This window comes from Caloenas nicobarica, chromosome 8, assembly GCF_036013445.1.
Source record: "Caloenas nicobarica isolate bCalNic1 chromosome 8, bCalNic1.hap1, whole genome shotgun sequence".
NCBI lineage: Eukaryota > Metazoa > Chordata > Aves > Columbiformes > Columbidae > Caloenas > Caloenas nicobarica.
Window position 1 is genome coordinate 17,602,549 of NC_088252.1, and position 21,004 is coordinate 17,623,552.

General features: G+C 36.4%; 1 protein-coding gene across 8 annotated transcripts in view; it reads left to right on the forward strand.

The window, feature by feature from the left end:
• NLGN1 (neuroligin 1) overlaps window positions 1-16,025 on the forward strand; it is a 305,038-nt gene extending 289,013 nt beyond the window's left edge. For 4 of the 8 annotated variants that reach the window (XM_065639915.1, XM_065639918.1, XM_065639917.1 and 1 more), the window contains 3 exons: window positions 8,646-8,858; window positions 13,411-14,200; window positions 15,203-16,025. In XM_065639915.1, the coding sequence (XP_065495987.1) occupies window positions 8,646-8,858; window positions 13,411-14,200; window positions 15,203-16,025 (1,826 nt within the window). The remainder of the gene's footprint in view (window positions 1-8,645; window positions 8,859-13,410; window positions 14,201-15,202) is intronic. The other 4 variants (XM_065639916.1, XM_065639919.1, XM_065639921.1 and 1 more) reach the window with 1 other exon arrangement.
• Window positions 16,026-21,004: the final 4,979 nt, after the last annotated feature.

A 21,004-nucleotide genomic window follows, 5' to 3' on the forward strand; every position in this document is an offset into this window, starting at 1 on the left:
CTGTGAAAAGTTTGTAGGCAACTTAAAAATACTTTAAACTAAAAGTTGTGTCACCCTAGAGCATGACTCAGCCGTGTACCAACAACTTGATTTTTACCTTGTGGAAGGCATTTAAGGAGATGTTCTCTACTTGCAGCAGAATTGCGTATTTTTTCACAGATGAAAATATTCATGGATATCTGCTCTTTTCTATAGCAAACCTCGTCTTTGTTCTGTGTTTTTAAACAAGGAGACAAATCAAACATACTCTGGCTGCCTTTTGTGTCCACCTCTGCCAAATGTCATTCATCAGTTCTTAACGCTTACTTCTACTTTCTGATATGTGTCAGCATGTATCACTTAAAATCCTGTAAAATTAGTTTCTGCAGTTTTATTTCTGAGACTAGGCTTGCCTCCTCCTTTTCTCTTTCCCTTTTACAGTATATCCAGGTATCAGTATTAGAGATCACTTCTAGTGGACTTGCCCTATTGCTTATATAGCTGTTTTAATGTATCTCTGAGATTATCAGACTTTCATTTGACTCTCCAGTAAAGATCATCTGTAATAAGCTACTCTCGGGTGATCATTTGAGACTGGTTATGTTGCACTCAGAGCAGAGGTCTGACAAGCAGAGGGCAGATGAAGCCCCTTTTATCTGCGTTCCTGCACTGAAGCCAAAACCTTGGCTGCAAGAGCCTCCTGCAGAGCACGGGACCAGTTTACACTTCCCACTCTGATACCAGTGCTACCACATGGGCTTACAGAATTGCTTCTGTGAAACTCGTCTCCCTCGCTGGCAGTTCTGTACCAAATATCTGATTTTTTGTATTCTTACCATTGCCCCATGTCTGACCAGCCTGCCACGTGCTGCGGGAGCTGCGACTCACTGACCAGTTACACTGGAAATAGGAACTGGGAGAGCTGGAGAGAAACGCCACCATGTCGTGCCATGCCGTGCACAGGGAAACCAGCCAGCTCAGTACATTACAAGCAAGCATTGACCTGCTGCATCGTGTGGGCCTGCCCCATACCACAACCCCATGTGCAAGCATAGGATTGCCACAGAGACTGATACGTGAATGTCTTGCACACAGAAAATACCCAGAATTTGAGAGACTTCCCACGACTGTCCTGACATGGCAGACAAGGCAGAATGGAAAAGAACCATTGACCACATGAAGAAAAGGCGGCTAAAGCTTTTGAAAGCACTCTGACTTGTATCACCTCTTTACTGAAACTTTAAATGCAGAAAGAGTCACCACCTTCTCACAGCTAGAAATGCTAGAAATTATAATCTCAGACTGTTTCAATATCTACAGCATAACTTCCAGGAATATCACAGTAAATCTAAGCAACTTCTTCCTTTCTGTAATGTCCAAGGATAGCCTTTCCAGCATAGGAAAAAATCTGGCTTCATCCAGACTTTTTTTTTTTTAATCATTTAAAGGACTTCGATATGGCCTGCGAAAGAGAACCTGTGTTTGGGGGGAAAAAACAAACAAACAAACAAAAACCCACCAAAACAAAAACAAAACCTGAGGGTTAGCCTGCTTTGGGCTGCATTGCACTCAGTGAAGTCGTGCCAATACATCATTGACGATGCAATAAAGTGCTCTGGCATGAGACACTTCACTCTTTCGCAATCTGCCTCTATACTAGAAGTTTGCTGTAATGCATCAGTGCTGGCAAGTGCCAGATGCCAGGCTGAAACAGCTGTAAGGGACTTGTGCAACTTGCAGTGTTCAGTTCACTTAGACTCACGGGAGAAGAAATTAAGTCAAATGCAAGGAGGTGAAAATTTCTCTTGTATCTAAGAGCCAAAATGAAAGGCCAGCATTTTTGTAGGCTCCAGCCAGTTCACTAATATTAATTTGAAGGATTTGGTACTCTGGGAGGAGTGTTAAAAATTTCAGCAGTAGAACAGCAATGCTGAAAAAGCACATCTAAGTTTATACATCGTCACACATGTTTCTCCATGTATACTTTCAAAATGCCAAAAGATATAGTTACAAGTTCTTATATTACTGATTCAATTCCGTAAATTGTTTACTTTGGTGAAATGAATGGGAATTCCAAAGGCCAACTTCTGGGGCAATAGCACTGGCCAGTGAAGTTGGTACTGGTGATATATTTAAGCAATTCTACCTCAAAGATGCAGCTCTTTAGTTTGCTAAGTTAATGAATTACTGCAGCTGTTTCACATTGCTCACAGTATGGTTTATTGTTCATACACTTAACCTTGAGGTACTATTCTTACAGTAACACAGCTTAAGTAAGACAGTAAAAATAGTTCAGCTCTTTCCTAGTTTTTTACTAAGGGAGATTATGTGAATAGTGGGAACAACTACTCACAAAAAAACTTTTCTGTTTCTCAGGTGGGTTTTTTTTTCAAGTCAGCCATATAGTCCAGCCATATTGAATGGATGGATTTTCATTCTATGAGAGAGTCTTTAAAAAAATAATTCACTGCTCTAAAATATTTACAATTAAACTGGCCTCATATCAGAACCCTTCCCAGTCCCCCTCATCACTTCAATCAGTGTTATATGGCACATTCAGCTCTTTTGGTAGACATAACTTGATTACTGCAGAAATGCAAGCCTGACCCATCCCCAAACAGAGATTCAGCTGAAAAAATCTGTGCAGGCTATTTTTATGGAAAATGCTTGTCCTTTAATTTATGGTATGACATCAGAAAATATAAGTAGGTTTTCAAACAATTCGTTTGACCAGTGATATAATCTTACTATGCGAAAAGTGAATAGTTTGCAAATATATGCACATAATGTATAGAATCACAGAATGGGTTGGGTTGGAAGGGAACCTCAAAGCTCATCCAGTCCGACCCCCCTGCAATGAGCAAGGACATCTTCAGCCAGGTCAGGTTGCTCAGAGCCCCATCCAGCCTGACAATGTACATCTGTTAACAAATGTTTTGCAGTAGAACATTTGTCTTCTAATTGTTTAAAAGCACAGCGTGTCCGCCTGCAAAGATTCTGACATAATGATTCATTTGCTATACATAAAATTAGAATAAAATCTGTATGTAAATGCAGTGTCTCGCATATTTTAAAAAGCCAGGAAAGAGTGCATAGTGATGTAGCATGATACTTTGCTCATCTCATGGAGTTAAGCTAAAATCCTATTACTAATACGTATGTGGAAGAAACCTACAGAAACAAATGAGTACTTTGCTAATGTGGCAATTACTTTTTTGAATATTATGTAGATTTGATACAAAACTCCTGATTGAGCAGCATTTGCAGAAGACTTGCTTACCTGATTCTTGAGCAGAGTTATATTGCGCATGTCTACAAAGTAAAGTTTTTCTTGCACTGAATATTTATATTCTCCTACATCTTCCTTATGGGACTTCCTAGTCCTTTTAGTCACCTTTTCACTTATCCATTACTAAAATATGCTATTACTATTAGGATGTGCTGGTCAGCAAAGCAAGAAGCAGTATTCTCTGCTTCATAAATATCACATATACATTAATGTTCACAGTGCTGCTGCCCACGTAATTCATTCAGATTAGTTAGCTGATGTGAATTCAGAGAGATGTCTGAGATGAAAACAAATGTGCTCTTTAAGTTTAACCATATTGCTTAAAATTTGCTTATCTTGCTCACATTTCTAACTGAGTAGGTATAGTCTAAAGGGCAACCGAAATTTTCTATAGATGGTAATTACTATTCAATATTAATAGAGAGTGTCAAACTAAAGTCCTAACCAAGGAGCTTGCAATCCAGAGGGAATATAAATTCTTCCTTCAAAATACATCCTGTATTCTTCCACTGTGTGTTGATGCATTTATACTTGTACAATTTAACATTTGCTTTTAATAAAATAAATTATGACATTTGACTACATAGGGAATTCTAACTGGAAACATAGCTAAATTATTCTAACACGTGCCTAAACAGGTGGGTAGGATGTGAAGTCTGAAGTGTTACTGCTTTCAGTAACACAGCTCTTTGAAAAAACCCTTTAAGCATGTCAGACCAGTTCTTATAAGCTCTTGTGTTTTATTTTTAGAGTAGCATTTGTTGTTGTGTATTTTCTCGCAGGCAGATATTTTTTTAGTCCAACATGAGATTCTGCCCCTTACTTTTATCCAGCCATGAAGGTTGCCAGGTTGTGAAATACTTACATGGACAGAACTCATCAGAGGGAAGGTTTGGTTCTTTCTTACATACCCACCAGCCTATGCCTCATCTTTTAGTGCATCCTCAAATTGTAGCAGTCCCTTATATTAGGAAAAATGATGTCTTGGCCTTCCTCTCTGCATTAAATTGAATGTTCAAATTAGGCTAGAGCTTAAAATAATTCAGTGTACTAAGGTTTTGAACAAAATATTTTAAATTTCCCAACTGTATTATTTTATTTACTCTTCAAAAATGCTGGAATCATATTAGAAAAAGATTTATCTGAATGGCAAGCCGAAGTCATTACCCAGGCAGATAAGCCTATAAAGCATTAAAATTTATCTTAACACAAAATACAGGGCCTAGTTGTGGCATACTCTGCCTATTTTTCTAACAGACATGTAACAGAGAAATGGTCCAAATGAGCTTAATAAATCTCTTTCTTAAACTCACAAGAGACCACATGCTTGCTTCCATAATTCTGTTGGAGTCTGCTCCTTTGGAGAAGATAAAAGAAGAGATAACCTCTTCATTCAGAATATAAAATGGCAATTGTTCAGCTGATGATTGGAATATTTCCAGTAGAAGGACTTAATTATGGAACAAAATTAGCTCCATCTGACCTTTTTAGAGAATAATGCAAAAATAAGGGGTTTTTTTGCAAATGTCTTCCTGGAATAACTAAAATAAAGAATAATTTACTTCACTTTTTTTACAAGAGCAAAAGGTGGTAGCTATGTAGCATACGATAGCAGTGTTCTTGCAGAGATGGCAATCCAAGGATAATAAGAAGACGGCATTTGCAGAGAGGGATAATATATTTTAATAGACTAGCTGGTACAGTTTAAAAACAGACCAGCTTTCAGAAACCCAAGCCCTTGTCAGCAAGAGCAGGTTCACCTCTGTGACTCAAAATTTCTAGCTTAATGTCTAGATAGTATAATGATTGTGTCATAGAAATGCATAGAAATGTATGATATCTATATTAATTACATTCTGAAAGCTCCTCTTGGCATAAAGAGAAAACATATTGTTACAATCTCTATTTTACTTAAGTGATAAATAGCAATAAGTACTTGCACCCACTGACCTACAGACTGGGTATGATGCTGTGTGTGAAAGCATTTCTCTGTTGGTGCTTAGTTAGATGACTTTATCTGTATTGAAGCACTGCTTGCTAGGAAAACAAAACCAAACCAAACCAACGACAACAAAAAACAAAACCCTGAACAAAAACAAAACTGTGAAGAAAAGCTCATCTGTTTTATCAGTCCCATCTCTGATTTCCTGACATTCTGAATGCTTCTAAGCCATGCTGATACTACTGCATACAAGAAAAAAGGCATGAACAGGTGGCGATATTAACAGGCTTCTTATGGTTCTGAAAAATGAGAGAGAAATGTTTCATGTCATGAAAGTCAACATCAATAATCATCCATCTTCTGTAGATATGGAAGTCAGCCAATGTGGTTCTTGCTGAGGAGGCGTGAGATATTTCTTTTGCATCGGAGCTGTTGCTCTGGACACAAGTCATAATTTGTCTAATACAGATGAATGAGGAGAATATTACTAATACTTCCTTTTTTTTTTTTTTTTTTAAATAAACTGAAAGCTCCCCCTTCTGGCACTTTTCCTGAACTGAATGCAACTTTCCTGATGCCTGCTTTTAGCAACAGGAGATATTTCCTCTTTTGCTGTCTTTTTAAGATCCTTGTCACAAATATTCTTTAAAACTAGTGTATTTATAGTTTCCCAAGGATTTCCCATTTCCCATTTCAAGGCTTGATGTGAACTCATTAACAGCAGGCAGTTGCCTTAAGGCTTTACCTATAATTTTCAACTGTTGCTTTTGCAGGCAAAGACTTACCTGCTTCCCACTTTGCTACGTATTATAGAGTGTAGAAAAGAACTTTCTGGAAAAGTTTGAGTGTTAGCACTTCAGGGCAATCACTGTATCTCAGCTATAACCCTACCATCTATTTTCCTAGTAAATGCCTTGGAATCGCTTTGAGAAATCTACAGGATTTTTTTTGAACCAACACTGCAGCTCTTTTGAGAGCAGATCTTGTCCAGGCTCAGGGAATTTGCAAGCCAGGGAAAGGGGGAAAAGCAAAGAAGCACTTGCTAAGGGCACAATTTTGGTAACTGCTGTAGCTGCTCTCATCTCCTTGGTGTCTGTGTTTCAAGGACAGCCAGTGCCAATCATTGCTCTAATCCCTTAAATCAGTGCAGTCACTTATGTGCTTAACATGATGAACTGATTTGTCACTGATTTTCCACAGTTGTATACTTATGCAAAGAAAGGGGCAGACTTTCCTAGCATGTGCAGCCACAGGATCATGTAGTTCCCATAAATTCCAACATTTTAATTTTGTTACAGTCACTGGTACCATCGCTCAACTCCAAGCAGGCTGACAGTGAGTCCGGTTAGGAAGCTTTCATTAGATTTGCTATCATAGATTCAAAGACATCGTCTCTCTGTTCTCTTAGAAACTCTTTATGGAGGGGACAACATTTTAGTGGAGCGTGAAGACAGGAATGAACGCTTCTTTGAAGGAAGGATTATACTGGGGCCATCTTTTCTCATAGACACACACAGCAGCCCCCAGGCTACACAGAAGAAAACGAGAGTGAAGCAGACTGAAATTACATCATATTCGTCTCAACTCAGCACTGAACTGCAATAGTAAAATGAGAATGAATTAATTATAACTTCCTTTCTGGGCTTTCCCTGTATATCAGGGTGGTATTTTCTTCTATGGCAGTGGTGCTCCTTTACTTTTTTTATGCAGTTAAGTAATAAATGTGGGAGGTTTTAGTTGTAGAGTAGTGGTTATTTTGAAGTCTAGTATCAGAGTAACAATTGACTGTGGCCACAGTGAATGAAGTATGCCCATTAGACGTGGTACATTAGGTCTGGCAGTGGGAGAGTTGCTGGCCTGGCACCTCATGCCGCTTTCCTATTCCCTCTCCATGGTAACAAAAATCAGGATTGACCTACCCAGCAAAGCTGCTCGCCCCAAACGGAGCATAGCTCAACTATGGAGGCAGCGAGGCCAGTTAGCTTTCAGTGCAGTTTCCAGGAAAGAAGATCTGTTGATATAACTATCTACACATACACCAGGGTACCAAATGTAAGCTTGCCATTTGAAGTCAAGTCAGCATAATAGTAAAGTAACAAATGACATGTTCATTATATACATGGACATAGGCACAGGCATGCACCTGTCCATATTCTTGTTAAATTCTTACTTTATATATGTATTTCTTCTTAGAAATGTATCAAAAGCTGCTTTTATTGTCATAATGAAATAGTAGGACTCCTTTGAGAACCATTTGTCTGAAAAAGTTCAGTAAACTTCTTTTGAGTGCTCAAGAGAGTTAAATCAGTAGAACTTAGACAAGAGTAGAAGACTCACTAATATCTAATTAACGTGGAAATAATTGTTTTAATGGTTGCATTTCTCTACAAAGCATGTACTGAAAACCAGTTACACTGTTGATTTAGTAAGCATTAAATCAGTTTGATATGCAAATGGAGGTGCTGGGCTACTTCATTATGCTGGTATTTTTAGATTATAAGCTGAGGAAATCGGATCCCATCAACAAATGGGATCCAAAAGCAAAGTAATGTCTTCTACCAACAGAGACTTTCTTCAAAGTTTATAATGTCCACCTTTTAGAGCTAGCAGGCTCTAATGGCAAGATTAACAGCAATACTAAAAATTAATATGAGAGTACTGCTGAGAGTAGTGTAAAACAGCCATTCCTGCACCTGACACATTCCACCGTTTTCCTTCCAGTATGAATAAAAGAGAGCAATTCTTGTGCTCTCCAGATTACTCCTGAGCTCTTATCTTTTTGATGTTAAGGGGTCATGGAAACAGCTTAAATTGTCTTTATCCGTTTAATGCAGATTCAATTAACTCAGGTTAATGACTATGGGATGGAGCTCTGGGAGTTGAGAGCTGCTCACGTTATTCAACCTGGTCTGTCCTGTGCCATAAGCTGTATTTCTGAGGGGAGGAAAAAAGGAAAAGATAGTGTGTTGCCAGGGCATAACCAAACAGGGTGTACAGAGAAGTGGAACTGTTGCCTCTCAGGCGTGCACGAAGTTCATGGCTGCATCTAAGCACAGAAGTGCCAACACTTGACCAAATCACTTACGAAATGACTGCAGTATATCTGCTTGCTAAACCTTTACTCATAAACTTAGTGCAAACAGCATGAAGTCTTTGGCAGCAATATGTTGTGACCTGTTCAGATTTAGAAGAGTATTTTGACTGGGATGTATCTTCATCTTCCCTACATTAATGTACCATGGCTCAAAGAGTGAATACCAAATAATTTGTTTCAGGAAGAGTGCAAACTTACAACTTATTGTCCAGTGCATATGGAAAGTTATGTAGTTGTGTAATATTTAATGGCTTCTACTTTTGAAATCTTACTTTAAAAATTGCAACAGAATTCCTCAGAAGAGCACTTCCTAACCCTTTCTTTTTCATTTATGTTCACAGGATTTTTGAGCACTGGGGACCAAGCAGCAAAAGGAAACTATGGCCTCCTTGATTTAATTCAAGCTTTGCGATGGACTAGTGAAAACATTGGGTTCTTTGGTGGTGACCCATTAAGAATAACTGTTTTTGGATCTGGTGCAGGCGGTTCATGTGTCAATCTGTTGACTTTATCCCATTATTCTGAAGGTAACCGTTGGAGCAATTCAACCAAAGGTATTATGCAGGTTGCAAATTTTGACAATTTTGGTGTCTGCATGCCACCGCCATTAGTACTGTGTGATGCTCTGTATATTCTCTTTGTTCCTATGAACTGTTGAGTTCAGCTCAATATTAAGCAAACTTTGTAATGGCTGTACAAGCCGCCTTCTCCCTCAGCTTTTCTGTGCATGTTTAAATTTTGGGTCACCTTCTTCTTTTTCCCATGGAACTTTGTAGAAACACTTTATAGCAGACTTCTGAACAGCATTTTCTTGGTGCAGCATTTTTGTCTCTTTTCTTTCCTACCTTAGGATGTCTATTTTGGAAAACCAGTCAGTCATGCTCACAGTAGATGAGGTCGTCTATATTCAGACAGTCATGAAAGGCACGTTTAGTTTCTTGTGAGGAGGAGAATTTAAAGAAAACTGAAATGACACAGTTTCTGTTTTCAGGCTAACAGCTGAAATGCTTAAAACTATTATTTTGTGTGAAGCAAACAAGTATCTAGTTCAGAAATCTTTTGTCTGAAACTGCATGAACTTTACTTGCTGTCATCTAATAGAAGAATGGTTGAATGTTTTGCATGCATGATCCAAAATTGTCAAAGCATCTAAGTTGCAAATGGATTTTCTTCTATATGTTTTTTCCTATTCCATAACTAACACCTTTTCTCTCTAGTTGAGGCAGACAGCAGGAATTTAAAAACATGCTGTTTGAGGCACCCATTTTTTTTTCCTATTATTCTTACACCAAAGTTCCACACAGTTTTTCTCATTTGCATGGCTATTGCTTACTGATCACATAACTTTTGTCTCACTGTTTTCACACATTTTTATCTGTATTGTTTAGTTTTACCAGGGACATCATGCTGTGCCCTTTGCATACAATCTTCCACTGTTTTATATTGCTGTATCTCCATGGGGGATTAATTGGCCAGTCATAAAAAAATAATTCCACTGACATTAAAAGAGTTGCGTTTACCCGAAGTGATGATGCAGAGCCCACTGAGGTCAATGGAAGTGACAGACTCTTTAGATCAGGCCTTTACACTATTTTAAATGAGAAAAATATCTAGTTTTTACAAGAAAGGTCTAGTGGAAAATAGACTGTGGTTTAAATTTTCATCCATTGCCACAATTTTATTTTTCATGTAATTTGTATTCTTTTTTCGCATAACTACGTGCAGTTAAATAGGATATATTTATAAACTGGCCTATAAGAACAAGATGTAAGCATTAGCTCATTACACTGTAATCTGAGGGTTACACTGCACCATCATTTTTCATCGGAACTCACAAAAATAATGTTTCTTATAGAGGATTTAGCTTAAGATTGAATGAGGAGACCTGGTTTCTCCTCCCCTAACTCTTACTTGATCTTCATTTTCATCTTCTTGAAGTAACATGACATTAATGCAAAATGCCACATTTACAATATCTGGACAGTCATGTGTTGCCTCTTATCAGGAAATGTTACCCTGTCATATTCTAACGCATGGGCAGAATTCTGCCAGGAGCACAATTTGTGTGGGGAAACTGATGCTGTAACTTGCCAACATAGCAGGTCAAAGGATTCGGGAGGGAACTGGAGAAGGCTTAAGGATGTATAGTTAAAATCCAATTGAAAAGGTAAATTTTTGGGCATTTCTTCTCTGACAAAGCAAAAACGTGTTTTATTGAAATTCAGATTAAAGAGAACAATGTGCCACACCCTACTATACATTATGTTTCATTTGAGGATAGTTAGACCTGCCATTAAAAGAAGTATTAAAATAAAAATTGGTCACCTTCAAATATGAAAAGTTATTTCAAGTTTTTAAATATCTCAACATTTTCAAAAAACCTTTCGTTTCACATTATTAACCAGTCTTTTTCAGAAGCTGTAAAGTCAGGTGCTCTTTGCTTCCTTCATTTCCCTTTGAAAGGATCCCTTGGTAGTTGAGAGGAAGAATTCAGCCTTTTTCAAGATGGTGCTGTTCATAGCTGCCCATCTGCACGTGGGCAGAGCAGCACTCATCTTTAGAAAGTGCTCTAAAAATGTAGATGAATGTATGCAAATTATTATTATTTACTTTGGTAAGACTTTGAATAAAAGTCACAAAGCGATATGGTCCGTTGAAAATTTAAATAGTCTTTCTATCAGTCTGAAGCCCATAAGCTATAATAATCATACATATTATCGGATAAAAATGTAGTTCTGTATCCTGTGTGGTACCAATTTCTGGCAGGAATTATGTGACAGAATGAAAATAATTTTTCATACTGTTGTTCATTTTTCACCAAGTGGTTTGAGAGGATAAATATTTCCTTAAGCATTCTTTAGCAGAAGGAGGGATATTTAGTTTCATTTCCTAAGATAACTTTATGGCTAGAGGACTTGACCACTTTTACTTAGTCCAACATTTAATGTTTATGTAGCACTTAGCAAGCCATAGTATTTATATCAGCATTTTCTTAATACATAGCTTACACTTTCTGTCCTAATAATAGAGCAATAAAAATAGATTTACATAATATGCAAAAAAGAAACATTATGAGGTATCATGGCATACATATTTGTGAAAATTCAGTTTTGTCGTTTAGTTACATTTATTACAATGCCTGGATCCTCTGTGGTAATTCCACTGACTTTGAGCTGATTTATACTAGCTCAATGTCTGACCTTGTAAACATGCAAATATATTTTTGCCTGCTTTATAGCTCAAGTTCTTTCTTATTTTTTAGTCATATCTTGCAAGGAAATAATATCTTGGATATGACTTCTCATAAATTTAAGGAGAGGCTTGAGTTTACATATTTCAGTCCCTACCTATTTGATTTTAAGACTTTTAGATTTGGACCTAATACAGTCTAGAATGTTTTTAAAATTCCTTAGAAGCCTGTAAAATGTTTCCTGCCAGGAACTGATTCCAACTAACTTCTGGGTGTACAGGGTCTGTTACTGCAATAGACGCTGTAACGGCATGTCTCTGACTTGATGGAGAGGCTATGGAAGTTTTTTATTAATAGAAATATGTCAAAGTAAAAGCCATCTTTTGCATTATTGGAATAAAATTCCGAGGTAAACTGAGCACCTTAACTCCATTTCCTTTAGCGGGAGTATCCAGCTATTCATCAAGCATTGGACCAAAGATACATTCTTAGCCAAATTGAGTGAGGTCAGATGCTGCTTCCAGTCCCTAAGCAACTTTACCAAAGTCAATGGAATTAAACCAGGTGCCTATCAGCATAAATAAAACAAGATTTTGACCCATATATCTTAAATCAGCATAACTTCTGTATGCAGTAGACCATTTTGTATTACCTACAGTGAGCTATAGGAGGTAGGGTCCAGTATAGAATATTTTCTAGTAATGAGTACAAAAGATATGCTACTGAAATGAACTGGATGTACTTCCATGAAAATGCAAAAAAAATAGGCAGGCCACAGTTACCTCAGTATAGTCTAAATTTCTGAGATTAGAGATGGCCATTCCAGGAGATCGTTTTTTCTCTATTTTTTGTGAACAGTTCAGATTCATAATCTCTTTCAGAACTGGAACTACCCTCCCCAGAGGGACCAAGAAAAGGCAAAGGGAGCACAAGAAATATGAGGACAAGGATGGAGTTTTGATTGCATTAAAATCAATAGCAAAAAAAAAGTATTGCTTCATTGACTACGAGGGAGTGAGGCTTTAATCCATACATAATATGTCCAAAAATGCTTACAGAAAGGAGAGGAAAATATCAATTTAAACACATTCTGTTATTTCTATGAGTGGAATTCCTGATCCAGAGTGCTAGTTAAATCAGCATAAATTCAAATTAATCCTACTGAAGTCTGAATACCTGAACATATGTTTAAATCTCTGAATTGCAAAGCTAAATAGTGTAAAATATATCATTTCCCTTTTTTATGTGTGATCACTATAAACCTCATTTAAAAAACAAAAACAAAACCAACTCTTTATGAGAAAGGATCTTGACTCTTAGACACTTAAAAATTCAATAGCTGCCTAGTACCTTCTCATCCGTTACTCCGGAATATAAACTTTTACTGTGACATACGATTCAAAAGCACTGCACCTCTCAAACCAAGTTTAATCCCAAACAAAACATAAAAAACCAGTATATCAGTTTTATTTAATACATAGTTTTATTTACGCATGCTGCTGATGGCTTGAACGATATCCAGAAATTCAATCCATTTCAGAGACTTGTTGGCTTTTCCTCCAACCTATAAATTCTTTTCACTTTAGGAATTTCTTTCAGGCTGATAGTGTTATCCTATATAAGGTAATGCCACTTTTTCGTCTTCCTGAGTTTGTTTTGAAATCTGGTCCTCAGATGGACTACATTGAGGTAGAATCATTTGCTTCAATTTCTGCACATATTGCATTTATTTTGTATACATTACCTGTAGACACAATGACAGTCAGATCTGACCATCTTGTGTATTTATCTATTATTAAGATTCAAGTATCTCCTATGTTAAAATTTTCTGTTGTTTCAAATAACTCCTTTGAATCTTTCAAGTAAGTAGCTATTTCAAGGTCACTTCAGTAGTTTTTAAATGTTTCTCCCCACAGGACTTTTTCAAAGAGCAATAGCTCAAAGCGGAACAGCTCTCTCCAGCTGGGCAGTGAGTTTTCAGCCTGCAAAATATGCCAGGATGTTGGCTACAAAAGTTGGTTGCAACATGTCAGACACTGTAGAATTGGTAGAATGTCTACAGAAGAAGCCTTATAGAGAACTTGTTGACCAGGACATTCAACCAGCAAGATACCATATAGCCTTTGGACCAGTAATTGACGGCGATGTGATACCAGATGATCCTCAGATATTGATGGAACAAGGAGAATTCCTCAACTATGACATCATGTTGGGAGTTAACCAAGGGGAAGGGTTAAAATTTGTTGAAAATATTGTGGATAGTGAAGATGGCATATCAGCGAGTGATTTTGACTTTGCAGTTTCTAATTTTGTCGATAACTTATACGGATACCCTGAAGGCAAAGATATATTGAGGGAAACTATTAAATTTATGTACACGGACTGGGCAGATCGACACAATCCTGAGACGAGAAGGAAAACGCTGCTGGCTTTGTTTACAGACCACCAGTGGGTTGCACCAGCTGTGGCTACAGCAGATCTTCACTCAAATTTTGGATCGCCTACATATTTCTATGCCTTCTACCATCATTGCCAGACAGATCAGGTACCTGCATGGGCAGATGCAGCCCATGGAGATGAGGTTCCCTATGTACTAGGAATCCCCATGATTGGCCCTACTGAATTATTTCCTTGTAATTTCTCCAAAAATGATGTCATGCTAAGTGCGGTGGTGATGACGTACTGGACAAACTTTGCAAAAACTGGGTGAGTACTGGATAATGAATAGTCTTGTATACTCGGATATATAACTCAGGATATAAAGATGCAGTGTATGTGTTCCCTTTGTTATCTGCCTTGGGAATGCTTCTGTACTTGCAGGATGAATAAGACATTCAGAATTGGGTTGGATATTTTTGTTTATTGTAATGTCCCTTAGCTCACTTAAACATTCTAGCAAAAAGAGGGAAAAAAATATCTTTGCGGACACTCTGCATGAAGAAATTTTTAAAATACTTTGTATACAAAAATAATTAAGGGATCCCCAGAAAAGTGCAAAACTAAGCATTTAACATATGCGTGTAGTTAAAAATGGTTACATAAATAACTGACTTTACCCCAGCACTGCTAATATTTTCATTCCAGGAGACAGGAGATGACATAATATTTGCATCAAATGTAATACAGCTTATTTTAATAACATTTTGTTTTAAATTGATACTTCTGGCCATAAAATAAGTGCCTTCAAACTTTTTTTAGTCAAATTTCCTTAATTCTGCTTTCAATAGTAGTTCAAAACACTTTTTAACCTTCAGCCGTTGTCGCTCTGTGTTATACTGAGTTATGCCCTGCCATGGTCTTTCACCTCTGGAAGGCCACAGGCACCACATATGAAGCGAAATGCTGAGCTTTATGAGCTTTATGTTACAAAAAAGAAAAGCAAAGCTTAATTTACTCTCACACTGGTCTCTCACAGATGTTTGTCTGCATTACCACGTTTCTGGCAATCTGTCCTCAGCAACAAAAGATTTCAGCATGAGAGATACGAGCATTGTGGGGAGCTAGGGAAGTTGCTGAAGTCTATGTAAAAGAAGGGTTCGTTTGCATAATGCTGTTTCTAATCAAGATTATTAAGGCCTCTGATTTTAGGAAATAGCATTCTGCTCTGTCCAAAGGCAGACTTGAACATTAAGTATAAAATCTTAATTATGTTAATTTTATAATTCCTTTTGAAATACTTTTTAACATCGGAGATTATTTTTTTTTTAGTGACCCAAATCAACCAGTGCCGCAAGATACAAAATTCATCCATACAAAACCAAATCGTTTTGAAGAAGTAGCATGGACCAGATACTCTCAGAAAGACCAACTGTATCTTCACATTGGATTAAAACCACGAGTTAAAGAACACTATAGGGCCAATAAAGTGAACCTTTGGTTGGAACTGGTACCTCATCTGCACAATCTTAACGACATTTCACAGTATACCTCTACCACAACTAAAGTGCCATCAACTGATAATACTTTCAGACCAACAAGGAAAAATTCTGTTTCTGTTACTTCAGCCTTTCCTACAGCCAAACAAGATGATCCCAAACAACAACCAAGCCCATTTTCTGTGGATCAAAGGGACTATTCAACAGAATTGAGTGTTACTATTGCAGTTGGTGCATCTTTGCTGTTTCTGAACATTTTGGCCTTTGCAGCATTGTACTACAAAAAAGACAAGCGGAGACACGATGTTCATAGGAGATGTAGCCCACAACGTACTACTACCAATGATCTTACCCATGCACAAGAAGAGGAGATAATGTCCCTCCAAATGAAGCACACTGACTTGGATCATGAATGTGAGTCCATCCATCCGCATGAGGTGGTTCTTAGGACCGCCTGTCCCCCAGACTACACGCTAGCTATGAGAAGGTCTCCTGATGATATTCCCTTAATGACACCCAACACCATCACAATGATCCCAAACACTATACCAGGGATTCAACCCCTACACACATTCAATACATTTACCGGAGGACAGAACAATACTCTGCCCCATCCTCATCCCCACCCCCATTCACACTCAACAACCAGGGTATAGCCAGACAAGATGAAACAAACTTTATTTTTTGATGGATTACAGTAGGTGATATTACTGAAGATTACTTGGCTTTCAACCTACAAGACTCTTACTATTTAAATGTGGAGGAATATTATGTGAATATACATATCAAGAACTTTTGGGGTTTTGAAAAAAATGAATTGTACATATATCAAATGAACTTAAGAAACAAAGAAACAAAGCAAAACAAAAAAAGAAAAATGAAAAAAACCCAACTGTTTGCAATTGCTTGAAGCAGTTGTCCTGAATGATACTTTTTCATTCACATTCAAGTATTAATTTTTTGAAGATTTAAGTTACATAATGGAATTAGGCATGTGCAACACAAACAGGAAAGAACTGTGACTGAAAATTTTAAAAACCTATAAATATGCACAAGGGACACACTAATGGAATGTCAGATAATTTTCACCAATTTTTATTTGGACCTGTTTTATTGTGTAGACCATATTTACGTATCTGAATAAGTACACAAAGCACCAATGCTGTTAAGGCCTTAGAAAGGGGCTCATGCTGAAATCTGCCAGTCAAAGAAGTTTTACAGCCTGGCAGGTACAACATTATCACATAAGTGCTGTCAGTATAAAAGTTGTGGGAATAAAGGAAACTGGATATTTTTAGCACGATGTGCATGATAATTTATATGCTTGGTGGCTGTGCTGCTGATTAAGCCGTAATTAAAATTCTTCTCATCCCATTGGAGTTTTTAATAGGAGCTTCCTCCATCAATTGGCACAACCTAAATAAGTTTTATAAAGGGGCAAAAGTAATCACAGTAAAATATTTCACGGTAGCTTCAGAAATAAAAGGAATTGCAACAGTTCTTAAATGTATTTATGGCATTCTAGGTATACAGCGGTGAACCTCCGCTGATAGGAATCCCAGACAAAAAAAATCTGTATTATTATTGTTCTTTTTCTTTTCCACTTAGATAATTTCTAACTTTAACATAACTATAACTTTAATGGATCTCTTTTGATGGAGATTTTATAATTTGCTGTGATTTAGTTACAACATATTTAGTTCAAATTGGTAAGATAACGTGTGTCCAAAAATGTAATTGCAATGATATTTTGCAATATAAAAATGCCCCGGTATTACTGCTCTGATTACACCTTTCAGTTTATTGTTTAAACTCACGTTGCATGTTACCAAGTTTACTTATAATACTTTAATATAAAGTTAATTCCCTTTTTGCTATACATTAACTTTGCCATTCAAACGAATTCTTTAGACCAGATGGCAACAGGGTACAAGAAGAGGGTATGTAAGAATGGGGAGAGAGCCAGTTTTAAAATCTGAATACTACATATGTTTGTGTGATTTGAAATGAGTGTTCTAAAATCACAAGAAATTTTTCATTCCCCTGTTGCTTTCCAATAATTATATACCACAGTCCTTTCAAAATGTTTGTATATGTAATCAGATGTACATTTATATAAAAGAAATAATTGAGATGGACTTAAGAGCACATCCCTGATAAATACTTTCTCTCTTACCTGTACTATATTTCTATTAGACTAAAGTTATGTGATTTTTTTTTACATTTTTTCAAATTACTAGCAATTTTGATAGTTTGTAAGATAACGCAAAGAACTTTCTCTGACAAACTAACTGCAGTAACAGAAACATTTCTTTTCAGTTACTCTTTTTCAAGAATGAAAGCTTATTACACACAAAAATTGTATACTACTTGATGGAAAATTTCTTTGTACTTCTTGGCCATATTACTGGTCACTGAGTGAAATAAAGATAATCTGGATAACGAATATTATTCCGATGCTAAGAGACCTGATCTTTGCTCATTAAAGAGCTAAAATGTTTATTGCTGTTTTGTCATTTTTTAATGAAGTAATGGTAACTGTCTCAAATAAAGAGTAATATCTTAAGACCAGTCTGGTTTTTGAAGACTTGAATGTGCCTTCTACAGCTAATACAACTACACATTTATGGGCCAGTCCCATCTACAACCATTTCTTACAGAAATACCGACATTGTATGATGTCATAGTATTACACGCAAATCTCCCCTAGTGTTCAAGAATAAGCTGAAAGTTCAAATCCCAGCGCTGAAAAAAAAGCCAAGGAACAGGCCTAATTGAAATAAGTCTGCATTATTCCATGACAGGAAAAAAAATCACCTTGGTATTATTTAGGTGATTGAACTTTCATAAACGATTGCCAGGAAGTTCAAAGCGTGTTCACTAACATCAAGCACAAATGTTAAACCTGAAGCTGAAAGTGAAATAAGGTACTGCCGTTTCAGTAATTTGATTCAGTTATTAAAAAAACCCACAAACAAACAAACAAAAATCCAGGCAAACAGAAATCCATGTATTTAATTAGTGTGTGTTACAGTCCCCAGTTTTAAATTACACTCTTTTAGTAGAAGCATAAAAAAAATAGTCTTCAAAATCCAGGGCGGTCTGTGTGCAATTTCTGCCTGATGTGGTTGTGCTTTTAGACTGTGACCTGCCAATGTAAACCAATAAAAAGAATTGTCTGCCATCTGATAATTATTGTTTAATAGGAAGACTGTATTTTGCTATGTTGATGAAACAAAACAAAAAAATACAAAAATATTGATGGCCATAAAACAAGATATTCATGAAATATTATTTTATGTGCTTTTCTTAACTTTCTCAAAACCAAAATAACTTTCTACTATAGTTTATTTGTGGCCATATATCTATATATCACTATATATACAGTATCTGGTAATTGTTTACTTTTATTAGTTACAAAATAAATGATTTAGGTAAACCAAGCATGACACTACACTTTATTTCTCTCAGCCAACAGTAATTAAAATGTTAAAGATGAAGGCAACAACAATAATTTTATCACTTCTGTTTGGAAAAAAAAAATGCCATTCCTATGATGCAGATACTGTGAATGATATTTTTGTGTCTACTTTTTAATTGCATTACAGCAGCTGACTTTCCAAAAGTAAGATGGTGTCCCACATTTTAACACAACACTAAGAAAGAACAAGAACTGTTTTACATCTGAAACAAAATAAAAATATAGGAAATGGTTTTGGAATATCTTCATTCTGCTTCATGGAATATAAGTTTGTTCTTTTTAAAATATTTATGTTTGATTTGTTTTCCACAGTAGCCTACAAGAAAGCCTACAAAAAATGGAGTGTGATATTTAATTTCTTGTATAATCCTTGGACCAGATTTCCAATAAAATTAGGATATCAGTCATTTTTTTGAAGTTCAGTAAAAATATAAAAAGCCTGCATTTATTGCTTTCACACTTTTGTAAATATGTTTGCAGACCTTTTTAAGAAACTGTATTCTACCATTTTGAGAAAAAATAACAATGGAATCATTGTCTCGTTTATCTATTAAAATTACAGGCAATATAATGTGCTGTGCTGACATTTCTAGGAGAAATAAAGCAGATAAAAATGCAATTTGCTTAATGGTATCTCAGTTGGTTATACGTGGTATTCTCCACGCACTGAAGCCTCGCAGGGCATGGATTTCTCCATAGGAAAGTGTAGTTGTTTTTGTTGTCGGTACTAAACATGGATTCCTATATCACAAGCCTTTAATTGTTGGATATTTTGGTTATTGAAACACTCTGAAAACAGGATGAATAGAGGTCTAACAGATAAACATGTTACAGATTTAAAGAAGGAAAATACTGACGTTTCTGTTGCCAGCTTCGCTAAGAGATGCAACAGCTGAAGTCACAGGAAGCTGTCAAACATCATGGCATTCCTTTAAGGTTTGCAAGTTGTTATTTTTTTCCTGTGGTGTTAGTTTAAATTATCGGCCTCTCCCCCCTGCTTTTTTCTAGTAATGAACTATTACAGCTGATCACTTTTTAATGTAAGCACACATTAGATAATGTAATTATTATTGTGAAATGTTCTCCCAAATAAATTAGATTAATGGGAAATTCCCTTCAGAATTTTGGTATTTTTCATTCAAACCTCTTGTCAAAATACCTGTTGCAGTAGTTCTGCTTTTTTTTTTTTCAGTCTGTAAGCTAAGGGACTTCTCCAAATAACCTTTAAAAAATCTCTTTTTCTAGTTGAAATAATAACACTAGAAGATTAAGACGTTCTTCAGAGGCCTCCAAATAAACAGGAACAATTTGAAACATGGTGAAGGGGCTTTTACTCCAAACATTCTAATTTGATTTAATTCTGGCACATCAATACATTTGTATGCAGACCAGAAATTAGTGGCATTTGATAAGGTATTCAAGAGAACAATGGAGCGGAATCAATGAATTAACCACCAGCCATGCGCAAAGTCCCTTTTCTCTTAGGTTCTGTTAATGCTATTTTATAATTGATTTCTTATTTATAGATTCAGTAAAAACTTAACTTTGTGAGATGGGAAATGGGTAGAACAAGGTAAAGAACATTATCTGATGGAAAATGTTTAGAAAAAATGTTGAGAATCACCTAGGAAGTATAGATTTTTATGTGCAACCTGGCTTCATTCCTTTTTGTTTATATTCTAATTCCCAGTAATTCATACACATGGGAAACTGTATTTAAGTATTGTATGTAAATAGTGGATTAAAGCCTATTTACTTTCCTTTGCTATTGGGATGAATGAAAAACCTCATAGAAGTGCAACAAATTCATACAAGGAATTTTCATACAGTATGTTGAGTATTTTTTCATTTGAAGACCACAGTACCATCACAGCAGTAAAAGCCCTGGAAGTACTTGTTTGTTGCAGAACATATATATGTATCTTTCTTTTTATGTGCGTACTCACGTGCACTACTGCAGCCTATAGAGATTCCAATAAACATGAATAAACAGAGCATTTTACCTTTTTGCACCATGCAGAGTCAATTCAAAGGTAAATGCAAGTGCTCAGTGTGGAGGTAACACCAATACCTCGTTCTGCCTTCTCCGCTGTTATTGACCAGATACTCAGCTGATGACATTTTTTTAGCCCCAGCTGAATTAGTGTTTATCAT